The 22,480-nt window shown below is 37.5% G+C and overlaps 2 protein-coding genes across 2 annotated transcripts; both read left to right on the forward strand.

Moving 5' to 3' along the window:
• The first annotated feature begins 793 nt into the window (after positions 1 to 793).
• Positions 794 to 15,068, forward strand: LOC149028080 (transcription factor E2FA-like). Its single transcript, XM_089168413.1, has 14 exons — positions 794 to 1,287; positions 10,721 to 10,910; positions 11,095 to 11,151; positions 11,277 to 11,362; positions 11,449 to 11,537; positions 11,645 to 11,699; positions 11,952 to 12,004; positions 12,102 to 12,152; positions 12,250 to 12,298; positions 12,445 to 12,510; positions 12,592 to 12,668; positions 12,802 to 13,033; positions 13,683 to 13,749; positions 13,835 to 15,068. Exons 1-14 carry the CDS (start codon positions 1,087 to 1,089, stop codon positions 13,966 to 13,968), a joined length of 1,407 nt encoding a protein of 468 aa, XP_089024539.1. The 5' UTR covers positions 794 to 1,086; the 3' UTR covers positions 13,969 to 15,068.
• Positions 15,069 to 18,916: 3,848 nt separating this feature from the next.
• Positions 18,917 to 21,468, forward strand: LOC149028081 ((-)-germacrene D synthase-like). The gene is made up of 6 exons (XM_089168403.1): positions 18,917 to 19,379; positions 19,491 to 19,866; positions 19,987 to 20,205; positions 20,316 to 20,454; positions 20,552 to 20,800; positions 20,943 to 21,468. The coding sequence occupies exons 1-6, from the start codon at positions 18,971 to 18,973 to the stop codon at positions 21,228 to 21,230; spliced, it is 1,680 nt and encodes a 559-aa protein (XP_089024529.1). The 5' UTR covers positions 18,917 to 18,970; the 3' UTR covers positions 21,231 to 21,468.
• The last annotated feature ends 1,012 nt before the right edge of the window (positions 21,469 to 22,480 follow it).

Consider the following 22,480-nt stretch of genomic DNA (forward strand, 5'->3'; position numbering starts at 1 on the left):
CGGTACGATATGATCTGAAGTGGCCAATTAGTTTGATCTATTCGACCCGAACAGGATAACTGATGTGACTGAACATGGTGGACCTCCGGAAGATTTCGCGGACCACACCATCCACTGAAAGAAACGCAAGATAGGTATAGCGCGCCGTAAACGAGAGATTCTCCATTCAATGGACGGTTGGGATCCATAGGGCATCAATGATGATTATTGGTGCTGATTCATAGAACATGAATCAAGCGGCTGTTACAGAGAGGAGGCACTGAGGCTCACCCGCCCGTATTCTCCATATGAGTTGATGGTTCTATTGGAACCACAAAATGGGGCCACTTGAGTAATATTCCAGAGATCATATAATCTCGACCGTACAGTTGCCTCCACCATAAATCATAGACGGCATTTGTCCATCATAGCCAGTTAAAACTTAACACGTCGCCACCGAAGGAACTCGCCAAGCGCTACACTGCTTATTAGGGTTTGGTGGGAAGTGGAAGGAGAGAGAGATTGGAGTTGGCGCCAAATCATCCCGACACATCAGTACGCGCGAGTCTCTACTCTCTAATTGACTTACTGACGACAAAAGGCGGGTAGCACCATTCGAACCAACTCGCTTAATATTGTGTTTTCCACGAAACAAAAACCTAATATTAAGGGAAAACCAAATAATATAATAAAATAGAAATTACACACGAGTGAATCTCGATATCGGTTTCTCACACGCGTGAAATCGGTCGTGCCTCGTTTTTCTTTAGTACTTTCATATTCGTAAAACTTTTATCCGGCTTCCCTCCATATCTATCCGAAGTTCCGAAACTAAATTCCCTCCTTGGCTCCTTCCCTCGTTTTCTGCTCTCCCCGCTTTTTTTCAACCTTGGTTTTTTCTCAGTTTCCCTCGAGAACTCTCAGATCCAGATCCCATTTCCTCTTTCTGTTTTGGCCGATCTCTGCCTTGTTTTCGCCCCTGATCGTCTGCTTTGATAGTTTGGAACTTGCAGTCTCGATCCAGATCGTGTTTAAGACCAGAGACGAAAGGGTTTTTTTTCAATCGCCGAATCGTTCGCAAAATTGCGGGAAGCTACTTAAATTTTGATGTCTAGTGCTCGAGGTCCCAATCGTTCCTCCCAGCCGTCGGGGCAGATCCTTCAGCACCAACAACCACCTTTGAGGCGTCATCTTCCTTTCTCGTCCACGAAGCCACCTTTCCTACATCCCGATGATTACCACAGGTTCTCTGAGAACCGCAGCAGACTTCCCGATGACGAAGCTGAAGCTATCGTTGTCAAATCTACTGTGAGTTTACTTGGACGCCTTTAGATTCCGCAGTTCTGTAAAATTCTGGACAACTTTACTGAGATCGCCTTCTTTCAATGCTTCTATGTGATGCCTGTTATTTGGATTTTCTGGACTGGAGAGCTTGTTTTTCTCGGTATACTTTTGCTTGGACTATTTTCAACATTCTAAATTTTCTGAACTTCATCAACCATTCGTTGATTTCCCTTGTTCGAAGGGAAGTGAGCTAACGCAAAAGAGGGATCCTCTGGTTCTGAGTCGCATAGTGGTTCAGTTTATGTAGGTCCGCTAATTTCTTCAATGAGTTGCTCTTACAGGGTTTAATTTCTTGAGGCGTTTCTTCTCTCTTACCGATCGACGCGTTACTGGCTAGTTTGATGTGAGAGGCTACTGATAATTGGGACGGATAATGCAGAAATGCATATTTGTAAAGCAAAAGGAAAAGGGAGCAAAAGGGTGAGGGTGGGAAGGTTGTGAACTTAGGTTACATATGGATGCATGATTCTGAATTCCCAGTGCTTCTTATTGATGGATCTTGGCTTCGTTTGTGGAGTGAGATAGGGGAAGAACCATCCACGGTGCCATCAAGTCTATGATTTGTCAATTATATTTTTATAGCAAGTTATTTTGCTTTACTTTCTCACTTAAAAAAGGTGTTAAAATCAATGTTGTTTCCTTGAAAATGCACCTAAACTGATTCATTTTGCCATTGATTGAAGTAGCGTGAGAACACCCATTATTGATGATTTCTGTGGGCTTGTTCCTACGGTAACCATTCTAGTTACCGTGAAAGGCTCCATAATGGATATGTCGGTCTGCATGATGATCCTATTTTGCCTCTTCCAAAATTTGTTACAATAATTTTAAAATGTTTCTGTAAAGCATTAAAATAAAGCTTAAGTTTATGCATCAACTTGTATAACCTGAATATAATTCTTGTATTAGTTTCAAGGTATAAAACTTCTCAGTTTTTGATTGTTTATACCTCATCACTCTTAGATATCAGTGAAGACCAGGTGTGGTGATTAAAATTCCAGGTGTTTGACCGGACGAGGCTAGAAATGATAATTGATGCAATTCCTTTCTAATATCTAGCGTTTCTTGAATCAGAATGATAAAGAAAAATAGAAGAAAACAAGACTCTTGGCATTGGATGAATCTTTTAGATTGACTTTCTTTGGGATTTTTGTCAAGGCATAAGGACCTAAAAGTATATGCTATCTTCTACATTCAGAATGAGATATTTACTTCGACTAGTAGCTCTTTTGCGTCCAAAACAGTTCGTCTGGTAACATGTGCTAATGTTGCATTCCTTCTGTTTTACTGTTAACTAGAAATGCTTATCAGAAGTAAAAGAGGGTGTGTGTGAATAAGGCAGTGAGGGAAAGCTTCTGGAGAAAAGAAAGAAAGAAACCAAATGAAACACCTCTCAAATGATGTCTGGATTCGGCCGTTTGGCTTGGAATGTATTTAATAATTCAGTTTATCTGGCTATTAGATTTAAGGATTTGGGGATCTAGTTCCTAGGATCTTCAGATTGGTTATGATCACATCTATGCAGTTGTATGTTAACAAGGCATGCAGTTGTAATAGATATACAACATTTATGATAAAAAGGCATGCAGTTCTAACTAGACAATTCACATTTTCTGTTTGTGCATATGGGGATAATCAGTACTTGATCCTTCAGAAAAATCAAAACAGAAGGTAGCTTACGGATTTTACAAGATCCAGAGCATATCACCCATCATGCACATATTGTGTCATATTCGACATAGGTACAATGGACAAAACAAGTTGAGATTTTCCAGAATGAAACAACAAACAACAACAACAACAACAAACAACAACAACAACAACAACAACAACAACAACAACAACAACAACAAACAACAACAACAACAACAAGCCTTTGTCCCAACTAAATGAGGTCCGTATACTAGAGACAACCCCTAAATTTACATATCCTTCCTCACCACTTCTTTTTGGGTTTTCTTAACCTCTTACGTCTGCCCCTATGTCCCAGAATGAAACAGCATCCTGCAAATCCTTTCATTTTCAAAAAGACTAGTGACTGCATAATCAATGACCATTGATTTCATTTTTATTGGGTCTCCACCAATACTGAAATTCATGACCAATAAACTGCCTCTAGAAGGTTAGAATATTAAAGAAGATAGTGAAAACCAGCTGACTACTAAGCTCTGTTTGGCTGTGGATCTAGCTTAAGAATCAACCCTGTCATTGTGAAAGTAGTAGAGAAAATGCCTCCCTAGAACCTTTAACTCATCTTAAAGCAAACTAATCCACCATGTGATCCTAACTTATCATATCTTCTCTCAGTTGGGCAGGAATGGGAGTTTACTTTATTACCTGCCTAAAAGTGATGTAGGATCAGTTTCCCACACTACCAACTAGGATGATTGAACTTGGAATATACAGAAGATATTATACTCATTAGAACAAGTTGATCTTTCATTTCAGGAATAGGCATAGTGGTTTTGGTATGAAAAATATAAGATACATTTATGCAAGTCTGATGTAGGTGAAAGTTATGACTTATGAGGCTTGGTCTGAACGGAATATCCTAGGGTCAGGTGGAGGAAAGTGTTTCCTCTCGTAAACTGTATGGTTGGTTAGGTTGTAACTTGTAGGTTAGGGATTCCCAAATTCCCTTGTGTAAGAAAATCCTTTTGGTTAGGTATCAGTGGTTTATATGTTAGTTGTTGAGGTGGGCAGAAATGATTGTCATGGATGAAGATTTGAGGCTTTGATGATTGTTGGGATAAAAGCAAAGGGTTGTGCTAGTCATGTGGAGGGTGTGGTGTTGCTATGGGATAAAAGACAATGAATAACAAATCAGGGAAAGAAATATCTGAGGAACTAGGAATCAGCCTAGTGGTTGAAGGGATCCACTTCACCATGTAATCTTCATGGCTGAGTGCTCTGCAACTTAATTTCATTTGTTTCTGAGAAAGTTGCCTGATTACATCTCTCATTGACCCTAAGCTACTGTTATTGAGGTTCAATATTAGCGATAGATTACCCATCTTATAGCCCCTATTTGTAGATACAACCATCAACCTAGTCAACGTCCACAACGGAATTATTTATTTTGCCACTGACTTGCTATAAAAGGTAAAGGGAATATTTTCTATAGTTTTTATGCTCTTGATTGAATAAGGTGCGATGTTTTCACCCCATTGTTTTCAGTATAGTAGTCCTCCATGTATGGCTTTTCCGTTTTCAGGGTTCTTTTATAATTTTTATTTTCTTTGTTGTGTGGGGGCGTTTCATTGTAGATGATGTCTTTTTTTGTTTAATGATTAGATGATATTTGTTTTGGTGCTGATCCAACAACAACAACAAAAACAACAACAAAAAAAAGTGTTTGGGGGGGGGGGGGATGAAATGGAAAAAGAAGAGGAAAAGCTCGGAGGAAGAAGCAATTTTCAGATGTCAACCAAGTTTTATTTCTTCATCCTTCCTTTACACCCCTTGGTTTACAATCAAGAAGTCCAGTGATAGCCTTGGTTTCCCTCCTACGAAAGCCTGTGCCTGGTATTTTCATAGTGTTATTGTGGAATTCTCAAATCTCCTTTGGCATATTAACAAGATACAGGCCTGTCCTCCTGTGAAAGCAGAAAGCAAATCTGTAAATCTGTAACCAAAGTAACCTACATTGTTCTTCAAAACTGTCATTGGAGAAATTTTACCTGAAGCATCTTGTCAAGGAAGGGGGAGGCTTAGTCTCATTGGGCTTATTTATATGGAGACTTGGTCAGACAAGAGTTGGGAGGGTTAGAATAAGAAAGAACTACCTTGTGCAAAGGTGCCTGTTAACTTATCCATCCCTTTTCTCTATCATATGCTGCCTGACTAATTTCTCTATCATATCAATTGTGGTGTCATTTTATCTCTAAAGGATTAGAATGTGGTTGGTACTATAAATCTTGGAGTTCAGCATAAGTTTTCTTTCTCCAATTATTTAGTGCTGGGACCACCTATGCAGTATAAAAACAAAAACATACAAAAATAACAGTGCACATCACCTAAATTCCCAGTAGTAACATGCAATCTCTTGCAGTTGTCATAACCCTCTTCATTTAATATCGTGTAGGAATCAAATTTAGATGGAGTTTTGTCACATGTCTCATATCCTTGAGATGCTATTTGTAGTCAAGTAGTCACTAACCCATCACTCATTCCACAATTTATAAGTAATGTTCTTGCCAATTCTTATGATCCCATGACCATCTGTCTTGCAAGAAAAATGATTCTACAAGGGGTATCATGGTTTTAAGCACTTATGTCAATATTGGGGTTTGCATTGTGAGTTGTGACTTTAGGTGAGGCATCATCTTTTTACAACGTGAGAGAAAATAAAATTTTGCATCTAGCTAACAGAAATAATTTCTTTTTCTTCTTTTTTCTCCATTCTTTTTTTTTTTTTGGTGTAATTTCTAAGTTTTCTGCACTCCTTTTTCACCCATCCCTTTTACTGTAGTAGCATGTATATCCCCGCCTCTTTTTATTTTTATTTTTTTATAATTTGGATCTATTTGACTTATTAATTGTCACAATATTGAGGTTTTCTGTATCTTCTTCTTCTTGGATGTTGGTACCTTCATTTAGATAAAACCCAATGACTATTCATCTTGTTTTTTCATTCAACAAACTTTTTGTTATTTGACTCTGGTGAGTTTCTCATCTAGTTCATAGTTAGTAAAAGTCCTTGCCAGTTTTTTCCAGCTATTGGGTGATGAAATAAAAAGTGTGATATCACTTGTAACTCATAATCTAGCAGAATCCATACAGAGGGGAGCTGGTTCACAATAGCTAGCACCCTTGTTCAAATGTTTGCAACTGAGCTTTCTTCTATGTACTTTAGATTTGGAAGTTTTATGGAAAAAAAATAAAGCTTTGTTGCCCTCCTTTTTTTTTTTGGGGGGGGGGGGGGTACCACTCTTCTAGTTTCTTCCAGGATAAAACTATGCTGTCTCTGTGGATACATGATGGGAATAGTGTCATCTAGCCATTTAATGTAAGACCAGTTTCAACTGAAAACCAATTCTACTTGGGAATCAATACTCATAAACTGGTAGTTTTAACAATTAAAGTTGCTGTTCAACTGGAATACATAAAGCAACGATACCCAGAATTAGTAACCACCATAAATAGCCCAAATTATATGGCTACATGCAAAATCATCTTGAGATATAGGTCTGATATAGGAACCAAGTTCTGGGAAGAACCCTCCAAATATATCATCAACAGATGGTTAGACCACGAGTGAATCAAGCTCAGAAGTTAGAGTAGCTACCAAAATAGTGATTTACAGCCATTTGTGGACCTGACTAATGGACGAAGATTCACTTCAGGTCTATGTGACAGCCCATAAGGGTATTTCAAGACTTATGAATATCACCAAGGACGTAAAGGCCTGACTGATTGATAAGATGGGAAAGGGATGACAGCCAGATTATCCTTAGATTATGCAGCCCCATGTTTTAGTTAACTGAATATTAAACTTCAGTTTTACCAAAAAAATATTGACTTCATAATTAACGGAGAGTGATGATCATTAACAATCAGCTAGATGAACTTTTACGCAGCACTATCAATGTCTCATTATGAGACATTATTTCGAACAGCAGCTAGAAGATTGAAGAAATAATGAAAGAAAGAAATGAAAATGAAGAAATTTGAAAGGGATTTGTTTAAGGCTCCCACTTAAACTGCAGAGCAGGCCTCGTTAACTCGAACCTAGTCTCCCTTTAAGGTTCTGCAATACAGTAAAACAACTTAAGATGTATATACTCTTTTAAAACTCAAAAGTGTTGGGCTAGAGACTGCCATCCTTTATTAATAATAATGCATGGCTACAGAAATGACAACTCTCTTTTTGGCTATTAGGAAGGGTTACATAACATAAATCAATTTCAATTCATAATAGAGGTTTTATGCGTTGCAATTAATGGAAAACTAATGATAAAAATAAAAATCTAGCTCTTAGTGGTTGTATGCAACGAACAAGTCTCTTACATGGAGGAACCACAAACTCCCCAAGTCCCATTTTTGTTTAGTGCTTTCATTTCTTCCTACATTTTAACCTTCCACTTATGTGGATAGGTATAGAAGAAAGGAAAGATGCATAACTATGATAGGAAGGTGAAAGAGAATCAAGGGAGACAACATGGGATGTGGGATAGGAGCATTTCCTAACACCCTTTAGTAGGGCTATAGTTTGTTTAAGAGGAGAATCCTTTTCGGGAAGTGAAGTAGGTGGACGTCAAGCTCTAGTTCTAGTGAGGATCCTTGTAATAGTAAAGGTGCTTTGGTTGTGGTCTCTTGTCGATGTCTATGAACATATAGCTACAAAATACTGTTTCCAGGAGTCTATTGTTTTATTTGTCTGTAAGGTACCTTTATTAAGAGTCTGTTGCTATATGTCTAGTTGATAAGTTGATTATTCTTGTGACATCTCTGAAGGTTGCTATGTATGTTGTAGGATGCTCTGGTTGTTCAATCTCATCTTTGGTTATAGGAAAAACATCCATGTCGGTCAATGCGTCTCCATTAGAAATATTATCCCCTTGAAGAGGTGTCGAGGTATAATAGAATGAGGCTTCATAAAGACATGGAAACAATGTATTTATGATATGGAGGATGGTAGCAGTGGTAGCCCTTCTAGGAAGGAGAATTTCCTACAAAGATGCATCTAGTGCATCTATTACTAAGTGGATCAATCTTGCTAGGACAGTGATGATTGCACACATAGTAGACACAATTGAATACCCTTAAGAGGTACTAAAAAATGGTTCTTTCCAAGTACAGCTCTAAGGGATTGGAAATCAAGAATGTAAGAAGGCACTTGGTTGATTAGATAGGTGGTGATGAGAACAACATCACTCCAGTATTGGGATGGAACATTATGTCCAAAAGTCAGAGCATGAGCAACTTTTAACAAGTGTTGAATTTTCCTTTTTGTCACACCATTCTGAGTGGGGGTATCGACACGGTTGGTCTGATGGAGGATGTCATGATCTGCTAATTATGCCTGAAAGTATGCCAATATTTTTTTTGCCATTATCAGTACAAAGTGCTTTGATTCTTCTGTCGAACCAAGTTTGTATTAGCTTGTGGAATACTTAGAAGCATTGAAGGACTTCACTCTTGTGGTGCATTAGATATACCCTACTGACATGAGTGTGATAACCTATAGATGTTACAAACCGCCAGTGACCAGTATTATGACTAGGACCCAATATATCAGAATAAACTAATTCAATGGGATGATCACTTTTTTTATAAGATGGGGAATAACTTGATAGAAGGGGCAAAGTTAGCTTCAGTTTGGTTGGCCTGAGTCTTTCCCATATTCTTTCCACAACTAGCCTTTCTTTTTGCTTCAAAGTTTGTAGGCTTCTCATGTAGTTTCCAACAATTTTCTTTTGTATGCCATGGTTTACCACAATGTTCACACTTCACAGTTTCTTTTGGTGTCTCTGTACTATTTTCAGTCTGAGTTTGGAGGGGTTGACCTAGTAGGAGTAGAGGAAAGAAGCATTGCAGCTTGATGACAGTCTTCAGTGTGAACAAAGGCCCATGATTCCTCTAAAGTGGAAAGCGATCACAACTGAGAATCTATAGCCGAATAGGATCATACTCAATATTAAGTCCAGCTAGGAAATCATGTACCTGGATGTTTGTGGTAGGCTTCATTATCATCAACATTGTTTGGCTAGGATGTGTTGTAATGGTCAATCTCTGTACTATTTCTGGTCTGAGTTTGGAGTGCTGACCTGTCAGGAGGAGGAAGGACCACTGTAGCATGACGACAATCTTCAGCGTAAACAAAGGTGTATAACTACTCTGCAGTGGGAAAGGTTTTACGGTTGAAAACCTGTAGCCAAATAGGATCATACTCTATATTAAGTCCAGCTAGGAAATCATATACCTAGGTCTCATCAAGATGTTTGCGGTAGCCTCCAATGTCATCAACATTATCTGGCTGGAATGTGTTGTAATGATCAATCTTTTGCCATTATGCACTAAGGGTTTGTAATACTGAGAGAGAGTGTCATCTCCTTCTGTTTGGTCTCATGAACTTTAAATTACAACCTTTAGGATAAGAAATTAGGGCAAAAAGGAGGAAACTTACAATCTTTAAATCTGTACTATTTATGAACTGCAGTTCAGAACACAACCCTACAACATTTTTACTAAAATAAAGTGGAAAAAAAAAATACAATCAATATCATACAGCAGGAAAATCCCAGATCTGCTCCAGTTTAGGTCTCCAATAGATGAAAATTTTCAAAGCAAAAAATGTCAGGTATGAGGAGAACAGGTTCAGGGCTGAACAGTACTGGTGTATTTTTTTTTAGACCATGGAAGAAGAAGAAAGAGCCGCAGTAGTGATCAATTGATTCCCTTTTTGCTGCTTCTCATGTTTGGGTAAGACAAGGGTTTTGGCTAGCTCCAAAAAACCTGTAACAACTTACTTGGAAATCAATGGGCTTGGAGTGTCTTCCAAGCTTCAAGTGTGTTGGAGAAGAACCATCAGCCTGCGGTTTGAGAGAACCAGTCTTCAATTGAAAAAAAGAAGAGAAAATAGCTTCCTGTGATATAGGATTTGAGTAGAATCTCACCACTATCAATTCAGCACCACACCTTTAGTGATAGAGATCGAAATTTTAGCTTTTGCTCTGGTACCATGTTGTAAGTTTGAGAGTTTATTGCTCAGAAAGTATGATTTATTCACAAGCCCCAATAGGACATTTATAATTAAAATCTGAGTAAGTCCTACTCTCAGTAGGAAAAGAAATACAAAAACTACTAGGGATAGAAAAGTTAATCCTAGACTGATCAGGAAAATAGTCTAACACAGAGCCGGTCGTGGATTAGTTTGTTCTGCGCCGCCAGCGGCTTAAAATCAAAGGCGCAGGTTGATCTCTCTGGTTGAGGCTGCATTCATTTATTCAACTTGCACGGCTCGTTCTTCGAGCCTTGCTTCGGTCAAGGGCTCCCCAGGGACCGACCGTATGGAGTATAGCCAAGTGGTAAGGCATCGGTTTTTGGGGGAAATCAAAATAGAAAAGATAAGAAAATAAAGACATGATTAAAATAGGAGTTTTGAGAGGAGTGTTAATCCAATTAGGAAACCTCAGTCCTATTCCAATTAGGAAAACTTCTCGCAAAAATGACCAAGGAAATTTTGCTTTCTCCAATTTAGTTGCATTGTCTGCTGTTAATGCTTTTTGCTTCAATAGGATTGGGTTTTGATAATGATTTAAGTTTTTTACCCCATACTGATTATTAATTCATTATCATACAATGTTTCCTTTATGACAGTTATAGCAGTACTGCAATTAAATTTATTTCTTCATGCTTGCTCACTTCAAGTTGGGAACTATGTGGCACCTTGCAGCCTTTGAAGCGGAAGAATGAAACAGAAGACATTGATGCTGAGTCTAGTGAGTTCACTACCAGTCCTGGATACACTGAAGTGGTCAACAGCCCCATCCGAACACCTGTGTCAGGAAAAGGGGGCAAGATATGTAACAAAAAAGTCGCAAAGCAAAACAGAGCTGGACCTCAGACTCCAGTATCAAATGCTGGTGAGAAATTTTCTTTTTTGTGCATGTTTTGTTCTGGGATAGTCATTCATTACTATAGCCTCTCATGAATCTTTGTGAAAGCCTACTTTCTTTGCAACTAGCAATCTGAGTGAAACAAACAAATTTTTAAAAGAAATAAAGGAGGAATATAAATGGGGATATTAATTTCATGTACAATGTGCAGGTTCCCCTAGCAATAATCTCACCCCAGTTGGTACTTGTCGCTATGACAGCTCTCTAGGTAAAATTAACTTGTTTATGTCCTTGATCTTCGCCTCCACATGCACCAATAATGACCAACTCTGCTGGGTTTTCCCAGTTGAGTTTTATTGAAAGCAAGATGATGATGTGTTTTGATTCTTCCAGGTCTCTTGACAAAGAAGTTCATTAAATTGATAAAACGTGCAGAAGATGGCACTCTTGATCTCAACAAAGCAGCTGAAACTTTGGAGGTTTGCAATTCAATTCTAGATACATAATCAAATGAGGAAGATTTGTGAAAATTTACTAATTGATGAATGGGCTGATGTTTATATAGGTACAGAAAAGGAGGATATATGATATAACAAATGTCTTGGAAGGAATTGGTCTTATAGAGAAGAAATTAAAGAACAGAATACGTTGGAAGTAATTTTTAAGTTTCTTTTATATTTTTCAACACTTTACATTTACATATTTTTTGGTTTCTTAACTTGAAGCTCATTAGTGCTTAAATAAATTGATTAATTGAATAGGGGGCTTGATGTCTCAAGACCAGGGGAGGTTGTCGATGATGTTTCTATTTTACAGGTACGTAGTAGCTGATTTTGCTTCACTACCATGGAGAAACTTGGATGACTTAGATTTTAATATGTTTCAACTTTTTCAATTTTTTTTTAAAATGTTTGGAACTATCTACATATGTTGGACACTAAGGAATAAGGTGCCAGGTCTAGGATAAAAGCCTCCCTAGACTACTGACCTAGATGGCAGCTGTGGATTCTCTATATTCTTTGTGGTGTTCAGAAAAAGAGTTTATTATGCGTTGTCCTACCTATGCAGGCAGAAGTTGAAAACCTCTCCATGGAGGAGCGCAGAGTAGATGACCGAATAAGGTTATATATTGAATTCAACTGTTCATACAGGCTTATGGAAATTATATCTTTTTCTACTTGTGACCATTGCATGATGCTTTTACTTATTTTGATGCAGAGAAATGCAAGAAAGATTGAGAGACCTAAGTGAGGATGAAAACAATCAAAAGTAGAATATCTTGGTCACTTCATGCATTGAGATTCTGTTTTATTTGCAGTAGTGTATCAATGGTCAAGTCATTCACTTCTTTCTTCGAACTGTATAGGTGGCTTTTTGTGACTGAAGAAGACATCAAAGGGCTACCCTGCTTTCAGGTTGGTTTGTTGTCTGTCAAGTTATCTGGTGCATTTCAATGTAGTACACATTCCACTTTCCTGGGTTTCTGTTTCTGGAGTATTAATTTCTAGTTAGCACTTGTAACCAGTAGATGTTTGAACTTTTGAACCCTTGCTTCTCACAGAATGAGACCTTGATTGCAATTAAAGCTCCACATGGAACTACTTTGGAAGTCCCTGATCCTGATGAGGTAGTTAAGATTCCAGGAAAGACTAACAGAAAGAAGTTATAAATTTCCTGTTTCTGATGCATGACTCTTCACTACTAACAGGTAGTTGATTATCCCCAAAGGAGATATAGAATTGTACTCAGAAGTACAATGGGTCCTATTGATGTTTACCTTGTCAGGTACTGCACTGCTGCAACTGTGTTGGTTCAACTTATATGAGCATTGATGTTCTAGTAATAATGTGCCAATTGGGTTTTAGATAGGATACATGATTGTAACTTACATGAGCATTCATGTGTGCTTTATTTTTAGTCAATTTGAAGAGAAGTTCGAGGAATTGAATGGTGTTGAGGCTACTCCAAGTGTTCCAATTGCATCAAGTTCAGGATCCAATGAGAATACTGTTGCAACAATGGTCACTGAAGAGAGCAGAGGAAAGGAGATAGTGATCCAGGGACAAGATGATCATAGGATGTGCTCGGGTCTTATTGCCTCACAAGACTTGGTGGGTGGTATTATGAAGATTGTACCCACAGATGTTGATGTAAGTGGTTGATATAAGCTCTGATGGTTTACAAGTTTACTTCTGATGTTGGTGCTCTCCTTTTCATTTGATTCTTGGAAAGTAAATGGAAATATCTGCTTGTTTTCTTTTTGCATTTGGTGATGGGATTAGTTTTCTACTAGGGGGTGGGCCTCAGCACAAATTGTAGCGTGAGGTCAAGGCATTGAAACAGCCTCTCTCAGCAAAAATTGCTGGGATAAGGCTGCATAAGAAAATTGCCCCCTCGTACTCTGCTTGCGAGGAAACCTTCATCACTGGCTTCACCCTTTTTTCGTATAGTGTTTCTACTAGCAACTTGCATGTGTTAACACTTCTTGGTACAAGTGTACAATGTAAACCTACTTTGGAACTTGTTGCTTAAAGTACTAGTGTGAACAGAGTAATAGTATTAGAATGTCTATTATTTTCGCCCCTGTATTGTGTTTCCAATTTTTCCTCCCTCAACATGGGGGAGTGGAACTCATGTTTCTTAATTGTTAAGTGTTGGTCATTGACTACCGAGTCTGCCATCCTGGGGTTATTGGTTCCTTTGTATGTGACTGTGTTAATGCCCCGTTGAAAAGTGTGGCGTTTCTCTTCTACTCCTTGCTGTGCTCATATTAACATTATCTATTCTTACCTTCTACAGAGTAATGCAGATTACTGGCTTCTTTCAGATGCTGGAGTCAGCATGACAGACATGTTTATGACAGAACGTATCCTTTCTCCCCCACTGCTGTGTTCTTATTAATCCAATTCTTTTCCTCTCGTTTTTGGCTGGTCACCTTGACTCCTATGCAGCTGTTGTTGAATGGGGAATTGTGGATGCGCTTCATGCCGATGAGTTTTTAAAGGCTGATGTCAGCACACCACAGCCACAAACTCCTTCAGGTATTGTAGAATTGCCATCGAATGGTACATCCAATCAAAGGTGATTCTTCTGTGGCTGATGGACTTAATCAACCTATGGTATGCCATCAGAGCCTTTCGTTCCCATCCACCTCTTTTGTTTGGATGATTCAACGTTACAGGTGGATTTGAACCGATGGACATGGGTTCACAACTGTATGATCCCATGTCTATTTACTGGAAGCGCCCAGAAGGAAGTATGAAAGTAGCTAGTCCAATGTACAGTTGCATAATATATTTGATACCTGTGATTCAGTGATAAAATAAGATCTTTAAATTGTTATAGCCTTCATGTGCATTACGTTGTTCCGGCCTCAGCCCTTGTTTGTGATTGTCATAGCAAATGATAAAGCACACATCATTAAATTGATGTGATGACAATCTTGTGAATGGTGGGTCAGTGGACTTATATATTGGCTAGTCTTCAAATGTAAAGAACGTAAACAACACCAAAGGAGGTTTGAAAACCAAGTGATGGAACCTCTGTGGCATCATCTTTTGTAGAAAAACATGAGGTAATAGATACATTGGTCAATGTTGTTTGCTGGTTGGTTAAGCTTCTCCCAAACATTTTGGGCAAAAAAATCCTACATATAATGTAGTCCAAATGTATGATCAAGCTCTTTAAGTGGTGCATTGTCCATTGACTGCGCGCAACTTTACAGTAGTATGTCAGTAGCTTGTTTTGAATCCGGTCGAACAAGAGCCTCTGATGTATATTACATGGATTGCCTCTCACTTCAAGTGATGGTAGATCGAGAAAGCAGCGCCCAAAGTGCCAAGCATTCAAGGAACGATAATGTCCTGCGCGTCCGGTCAACGTCTGGCTAAGATCTGTTCTTGCAACAAAACAAGCAATCCATTTCGTAAAGCTTTTCCCGGCATGAGAAAGTGATTTAATCAATACAGAATCAAACCGAGGGTCCGAAGGAGGTTGAGAGAAGGCCCTCTCTTGGGGAAGGTGATCCAATTTCTGTTGATATTTATTCCTATGTGAGAAGTGGATTCTTTATCATACATCACTTAGCAAATGAGAAGGATTTGTGTTAGAGAGGTACGGTGCGTTTCTCACATTTATTATTGCAATGGTTGTTTCCAAGGAGAGACATGAAATGAGTTGCAGAAAACGTTAGATGTTGTAAGCCTTCTTTGCATAGAGAGCCGTGTATGCTGGTAAATATCCAGCTCAAGAAGGAAATTGCTAGACCCACTCAATAAGCGTTGTGGGCCCTAAAATAAAGCTCTCCAATATAGGGCGGTGTACGATCAACTTCTTGACTTGCTCGAAAGCTGATTCCACCCCCGGGGGGCGGGCCCAAACCACAAGGGAAACGCGCCAGGGAGGGGCGGGCGGGGGCGCAGCCCAGGCGACTAAAGCACGGCCGGGGGACAGGTTGTCGTTTATCCTCAAAAAAAAAACCGATTTTATCCTTTTTTTTGGGTGGGGGGCTTGTTCTCTGAAAAAAGGAAAAAAGAAAAATAACTGTATAAATTAGTATGGGTGTCAATTGGGTATGATATTTGTATTCGATATGGTATTTTTTTTCCGAGTAAATGTATTTGATATAGTATCATTATTGTCGAAATATTTACCTAATGTTTTTAACAATTGAATATCAAATGGTGCGGATGGATTAGTTTTATGTTAGCCCAAAAAACAAATAAAAAGAGTCATAGTTATTCTATATAAAACAACATTAATATTTAGGTATGGTTTATTTGTATTATTTTATTTATTTAACTCTTAATGCTGTATACGTTTCTAACCTTTCTCAACACTTCTTTTTGTGTGAACAATGAGTTGTATACCATGATGAATGTAATCAGATAATGTTCTCTTGGCAGTGGAACAGGCATGCAGCTTGGTTGTACACTAAGAAGTCTCGTGTATTCTTTTTGGTATTTTAATATTATTGTACTAAAAACCTGCATTTCTTGTGAGACGAAACCTGCAAAATAACGTGCCCAACCAATGGGTTGGGGAAATGTGTCCGACAATCAATGGATGCCATTATGCCAAGCAGTATGAAAGAACACTTTGAGTGCGAAGGTCCCAGAGCTTAAATGGGAAGAAAATGTCAGATGGCTTTTCTTTTTTTTAAAACGAAATTTTAAATAATTATTTTTAAAACTGAAAATAAATCAATGGTCACCAATAGAAGCTTTGCATCTAATGACTACTAATATGAGAGTAAATTGCATTGGCACCCAAAAATAGAGGCTTTAAAGTACAAACACCCCTCTTTATATTAAAAAAATATAGACACCCCAATTCATTACACATATTAGTCTATTCTCTTAGTGAAACAGTTAACCCATTGTTTATTTTTCTCTAATTTAAAAAAAAAAATCTAAAAACAATGCCTTTATCAAATAAGCTTCGTAGGCCAAAGAATCTCTTTTTTTTTTGGTAAATGAGAAAAAGATTTCTTGGAAGGGTATAATAGTCTTTACGATAATATAACAAACCATTCTAACAAATTAGTGTCAACATGTTTTTTAAACATAAAGTAGCGTGCATGCTTTAAAATCGTAGGTGTAAATGGATAACCGAAATCCGCTTTTGAATTCACATCCGTATCCGTCCGATTATTAATAGGATGCGGATATGGTATACCCTTTTCTTACCGATTATTATCCGATTAAGTTACTTATTTAGATTTATTTTTCTTATTTTATAATTTTTTTACCAATGATATGTGACTATTTTTCTAGATTTTCTAATAAAATATCTACCAAAGTTGTTAGATTCTTAAATTTCAAACCTAACCTTCACAAATAAAATAGTAAAGATGTAAAACCAGTAGTTGTAAACTTGTATTCAATCTGTATTCATAGTGCCACAGTTTAGAAGAATTTACTTCAAGAAAATAACTATTTGATTATCATCCGAATCCGAGTGAATCAAACGGTTTGAAAACCGATATGATATTATCTGAATCCGTCCGAATATAATAGGATGCGGATATGGTATTATCATTATCCGATCCGAATCCGGTCCGTTTACACCTCTATTTAAAACCTCCATTCTGGAGTGTTAATACAATTTGCTCTTAATATAAAGATCTTCTTCACCCACTATAAGACCAACCATGAAGCAATCTTTCTTTCTACCCAAAACAATTTATATTGAGTCATCAAATCCGTTTTTGTTATATACTCTGCTTGAAGCCTTGCCAAACAAATTTTCAATTTCCAACGTTTGTTTTTATTGTTATAAAAATGAGAATAAACACTGATACCAAAGAGAGCTTTCCAATCTTTGGAGTAGGGCTTGAACTAACCACAATTCTCATCGTTGGAGACTTGTCTAACTTGCGTCCCATTTTATCTTTGTTAAGCTTGTGTGGTACTAGCTTTAGTATGTGGTGACTATTTCGCTGTAACTTGTATGACTGCGCACTCCGACATTTAAGACGAAAATCATTCTCAAAAAAAAGATGAGGCCTTTGCACCGAAAAGCACGTAATTAAGGTTGAGAAACAAAATAAAATAAAAAATTCAAAATTTTACTTGTGGGCCTAAGCTGTATTTTTGTGATTAGAAAGCCGTTGGGGGAGCACAAAGGAGATGATCCCAATTCGCTAGTAGCATTCTATTGTACTAATTTTTTCGTATTTATCAATTATCTGGTGACTTTTTTTCTTTTATTTTTTTTGTTGTATTTCTCCAACATTTCTGAAGGAAAATCGTTTTCAACTGAAAGACAGCCTTTAAACCTCTGGGGTGGGGCTTCCAAGGCAAATAAACCACAACTCTCATCCGTGGAGATTTGTCATCTAGCTTGAACCTTATTTTATCTATGTTAATTGTGCGGCTAGCTAGTAGCATTTGTACTCATTCTTTGGTATTTATTTGGTGACCTTTTATTTCTTTTGTTGCATCTCTTTCACATTTGTGAAAATATCTCTTTAAGTGGGGTTTCTTTTGTTTTTCCTTTTCGAATCTCTGGCTGAAGTAAAAGTGGAGAAAAATATCTTCTACTGTGCACACCAATACATTTTTATATTAAATAACAGGCTGAGATTTAAAACTTGATTTCAAATTTGAAAAGTTACATTTTCAGTTAATTATTTGACATATATGTGCATTGCTGTGCACAACAAAGGATATTTTTCTTAAAAGGAAAAAAAAATCCTCTGTTGTGTACAATAATGCACTTTTTATATCAAATAACAGGCTAAGACTTAAAGCTTGATTTTCAAATTTGAAAAGTCCAAAATAACCTTGTAATTTCTTTGCCTTTTCAACTAATTATTTTAGGTATAGTAGTGCACTTTTTATATCAAATAACAGGTTGAGATTTGAAGCTTGATTTTTTTTGGGTACAAAGATGCTTTTATATATAGGGGATATGAATATTACATATGCTGTCGATAAGGGAGATTTTTTTTTTCTACATGTGAAAAACACAATGAATGATAGCCGTCCAACATTAAATGATCCTCTTTTCTCTACATGTGAAAAACACAATGAAATAATAGCAATAATCTTTCCCATTATTCTAGATGGTGTCCATGGTGAAGGGGACAACAATCTGATGCAACGAAATGATAGCCATAAGTTTTTCTATCAATCAGGATGGTGTCGAAACAGATGAGAGAATAGATTTTGTTTTCTTTCCTCTTTTGCTAGCAAAGCAAGGGGAAGAAATTTTATTAACATGAAGAACACACGAAGTAAGCAGATCCACAAGATGGTGGATCTTTAAATCAGGTTATTTTATCATTCACACAATCAACAGGGCCCTCTATGACAGAGAGCAAGCAATGCTATCTTACTCCCCCTTAGCTAAAAACAAACAAACATGTTTTTCTCATGCACGCACGTATGCTAGCAGCCTTTAGTTTCATCACATTCCACCAGTTGCTATTCCTTAGCCTCAAGTTTCCTATCCCAAAGATCACATATTGCAACATATTACTATAAAATGTAGATCACACAAACACTATCTTTCCCATGTATCAAAGCTGGTTTTCATATATTCTTGGCTCTTAATTCGTCTCATTTTTTTGTGTCATTCGGAAGATGTCTTCCCATCTTTCTTTTGCTCATGCTGTCCCCCAACCCTTGATTCAAAACGCAAATCAAGATATTACTCGCCGGTCAGCCAATTACCAACCCAGCATTTGGGGTAATCATTTCCTCATCTATAATCCTGATGACATCGTATATGATGCTAGTCCTGAAACTGTTAGAGATTTGAAAGAAGATGTAAGGAGGATGTTAATGGCTGATGTGAATGATCCTTCAAAGATATTAAACTTGATTGATTTATTGCAACGGCTTGGTGTGGCGTACCACTTTGAGAGAGAGATAGAGAAGATGCTAGAGCAGGTGCAGGATAATGCCCCTGATGGCTGTGATGGAAACCATCTTTACACCATCGCTTTGTGGTTCAGATTATTGAGACAAAAAGGCTATGATGTTCCCTGCAGTAAGTACACACTCCTTATCAAGCATTGATAATCATATCCAGTACTTTATTAGTACTTCAATTACTTTCTTTAAAGTCATCTAACCATGATTAAGAGCAACCACCTTGCAGGTGTTTTCAATAGGTTCAAGGACGCCAAAGGCAACTTCAAGGAGGAGATAGTCAATGACGTGCCAGCCTTGCTATGCTTGTACGAAGTTACATTTCTCAGGGTACATGGAGAAGATATCCTAGACGAAGCTCTGGCATTCACGACCACTCAACTTAAATCTATAGTTGCTAATGGTTTGAAGCCTCCGCTTGCAACACAAGTGATGCATGCTTTGAAACAACCCCTCCACAAGGGCATGCCAAGATTAGAAACCAGACATTACATCTCTGTCTATGAAGGGTTGGAATCAAAGAATGACACTCTCCTCAAGTTTGCAAAGTTGGATTTCAATTCACTCCAATCAATTCATCGGCAGGAACTCAGCCAACTCTCAAGGTAGATTTGTATATTCTTAATTTGTCCTTGAATCTGTTCTCTCTCTCTTTTTTGTGGTTTGATGCATGTATTTGTTATGAGCACTGGTCATGTTTGTGCACCCTATATATGTTTATGCAGATGGTGGGTAAAACTGGGTTTTGCGAGTAAGCTCCCTTATGCTAGAGACCGACTAGTGGAATGCTATTTTTGGATGGTAGGGGTGTATTTTGAGGAAATTTACTCTCTTTCTAGAGTGAACTTAACCAAGGTCATAGCCATCACTTCAGTCCTAGATGATACCTATGATGTGTATGGCACATTAGAAGAACTCGAGCTATTCACAGATGCAGTTGAAAGGTTAGAACCTAACTGAGTATATGTTCATATGTCTCAACTGTTGATTAATTAGTTGATTTAATTGAGATAAAGAACTGCTTCATGCTTTATATGCAATGTTAAATTTTCAGGTGGGACATAAATGCTGTGGAACAACTTCCAGAATACATGAAAGTGCTTTATTCTGCACTCCTAGATGTTTATCAGGAAATTACAGATGGTCTCATGGAACAAGGACAATCTTATCAAGTTGATTATGCAATAAAAGCAGTAAGTGTTTATTAACCCATTGATTTGGTATGTTTGTCATGCGCGTCTGTACCATAAAGCTAGAATCCTAAAGTCAAGTTTTGTTTGGTTTGTCCAGATGAAGAGACAGGTTAGGGCTTATTTCATAGAAGCCAAATGGTTTAATGAAGGTTATATTCCAACATTTGACAAGTATATGAGAAATGCGTTGATCTCCAGTGGTTATCCTTTGCTTATACTCACATCCTTCCTTGGCATGGGAGATACTATGACAAAAGCAGTATTAGATTGGGCAATTGATGATCCTAAACTTATTAGGGCTTCGGCATCAATAGCTCGACTTATGGATGATATCGTGTCTGACGAGGTAAATAAAAACTATTAACACACAGCATGTCATGGTTCATGTGTTCAATATATATACATCTCATGTATAGGAACACAATCAAAATCTTATTAATCAACCAGATATCATCTAACTATAACTTCTAATGTCATTTGAATTGAAGATGGAGCAAGAGAGAGGAGATGTTTGTTCAAGTATAGAGTGTTACATGAAACAACACAAGGTCACTGAGCAAGAAGCATGCGATGAACTTCAAAGAAGAGTGGAAGAAGCATGGAAAGATATTAATCAAGGATGCATTAAACCAACTGATGTGCCAATGCCATTTCTGTTGCGGATTCTCAATTTTGGGCGTATGATGGATGTCATTTACAAGCATAAAGACGGCTACACAGATGCCTCACAAGTTCTGAAAGTCTACATCACCTTGTTGTTCATTGACCCACTGTGATTTGATATTATTCCACTTGGGTATATCTGTAAAACAGCAAATATTGCTGAGCCATATCCCATATATTACTATTATGGATTCAGATTAAAGTGATATATACTAGATGGAAGGACTCTGGTAATTATTTGGATCAAACCACAATAGATCCCAAGAAAACCCATATTAAGATTGGGATGTAGTATCCTATGATCTTGTAAGAGTGCTTGGAAGATTTTAATCTTATGATGAGATAGATGGTAACCTCTCCATTCACTAGAATATTAACTGACTCTCATTCTATGATCATTATTAGGGCAGCAATATGGTCGACTTGAGGTGTTAAAGCTTTTAAAAATCCCAGACCCTAACCTTGATCTTACTGGGTTGAGCTAGGTTGTGTATCCCATGTCAAATTACCTCGTCCTTGACCCTGCCCCAACAAATAAAGAAGTTACTGAAAATATGAGATAGAGAAGATCAAGTTTGTGCCAAGCCAAACACTAAATTTTGACTTTAATTCAAATCAATTCGATCCAACCTTGAAAAGCAAAGCTTGTAATTTGAGCTTTACTGTCCGGCTAGAAGGATTAGGTCAGGGTGGCCGACATCTGCCCACCACAGTTTGGAAGGGCTGAAAAGCTCATCTCTAAATTTGATGAAACCCAAGGGATTCTTTGATGGTTTCACCCTAGTTTTGAGCTCATTTTCTTGGAGGAAATTTCTTCATAAATGTCGAATAAATTATAGGATTGGTCTGACCAACCCACTCTCCTAAAAAAAAAAAATTATAGGATTAATTTACATATAATATTTTAATTCAATGATACTTGTTGGATTTACTCTAATTTAAGGAGATGATCCAAACTCCTTCACCAAGAGGCTTATCTAATTAATGCAAAGCGGCCATATCAAAGTCCCTTTGATTGAGTTGTAGTGCATTAAGAAGAGCTAATTTCATGGTTTCAGAAGCATTAAGGGATAATCTGCCGTATACATCCTAAGCGATCTCTTGAATCCTTGCCATATCTTCTGATTTGTGCAGCTTCGCTGCAAGCAACCATTTACATAGGTTTTCAACTCCTCTTTTTCTGATCTTATATAATTTCTATGAAATTTTTTAACACTCCAACTATTTGATAAATCAATTCAATGGTTGATAGATTCATTATAAACACCTCTTAGTGAAGAGGCTATGAGTTCCATTATTTTTTATGATACATTATGTAACATCCCCATTTTCAATATATAAAAATTACCTAGTAAAAAAAGAG

This window comes from Hakea prostrata, chromosome 1 (genome assembly GCF_041222555.1).
Source record: "Hakea prostrata isolate BN-2017 chromosome 1, UWA_Hpros_2, whole genome shotgun sequence".
Taxonomy (NCBI): Eukaryota; Viridiplantae; Streptophyta; class Magnoliopsida; order Proteales; family Proteaceae; genus Hakea; species Hakea prostrata.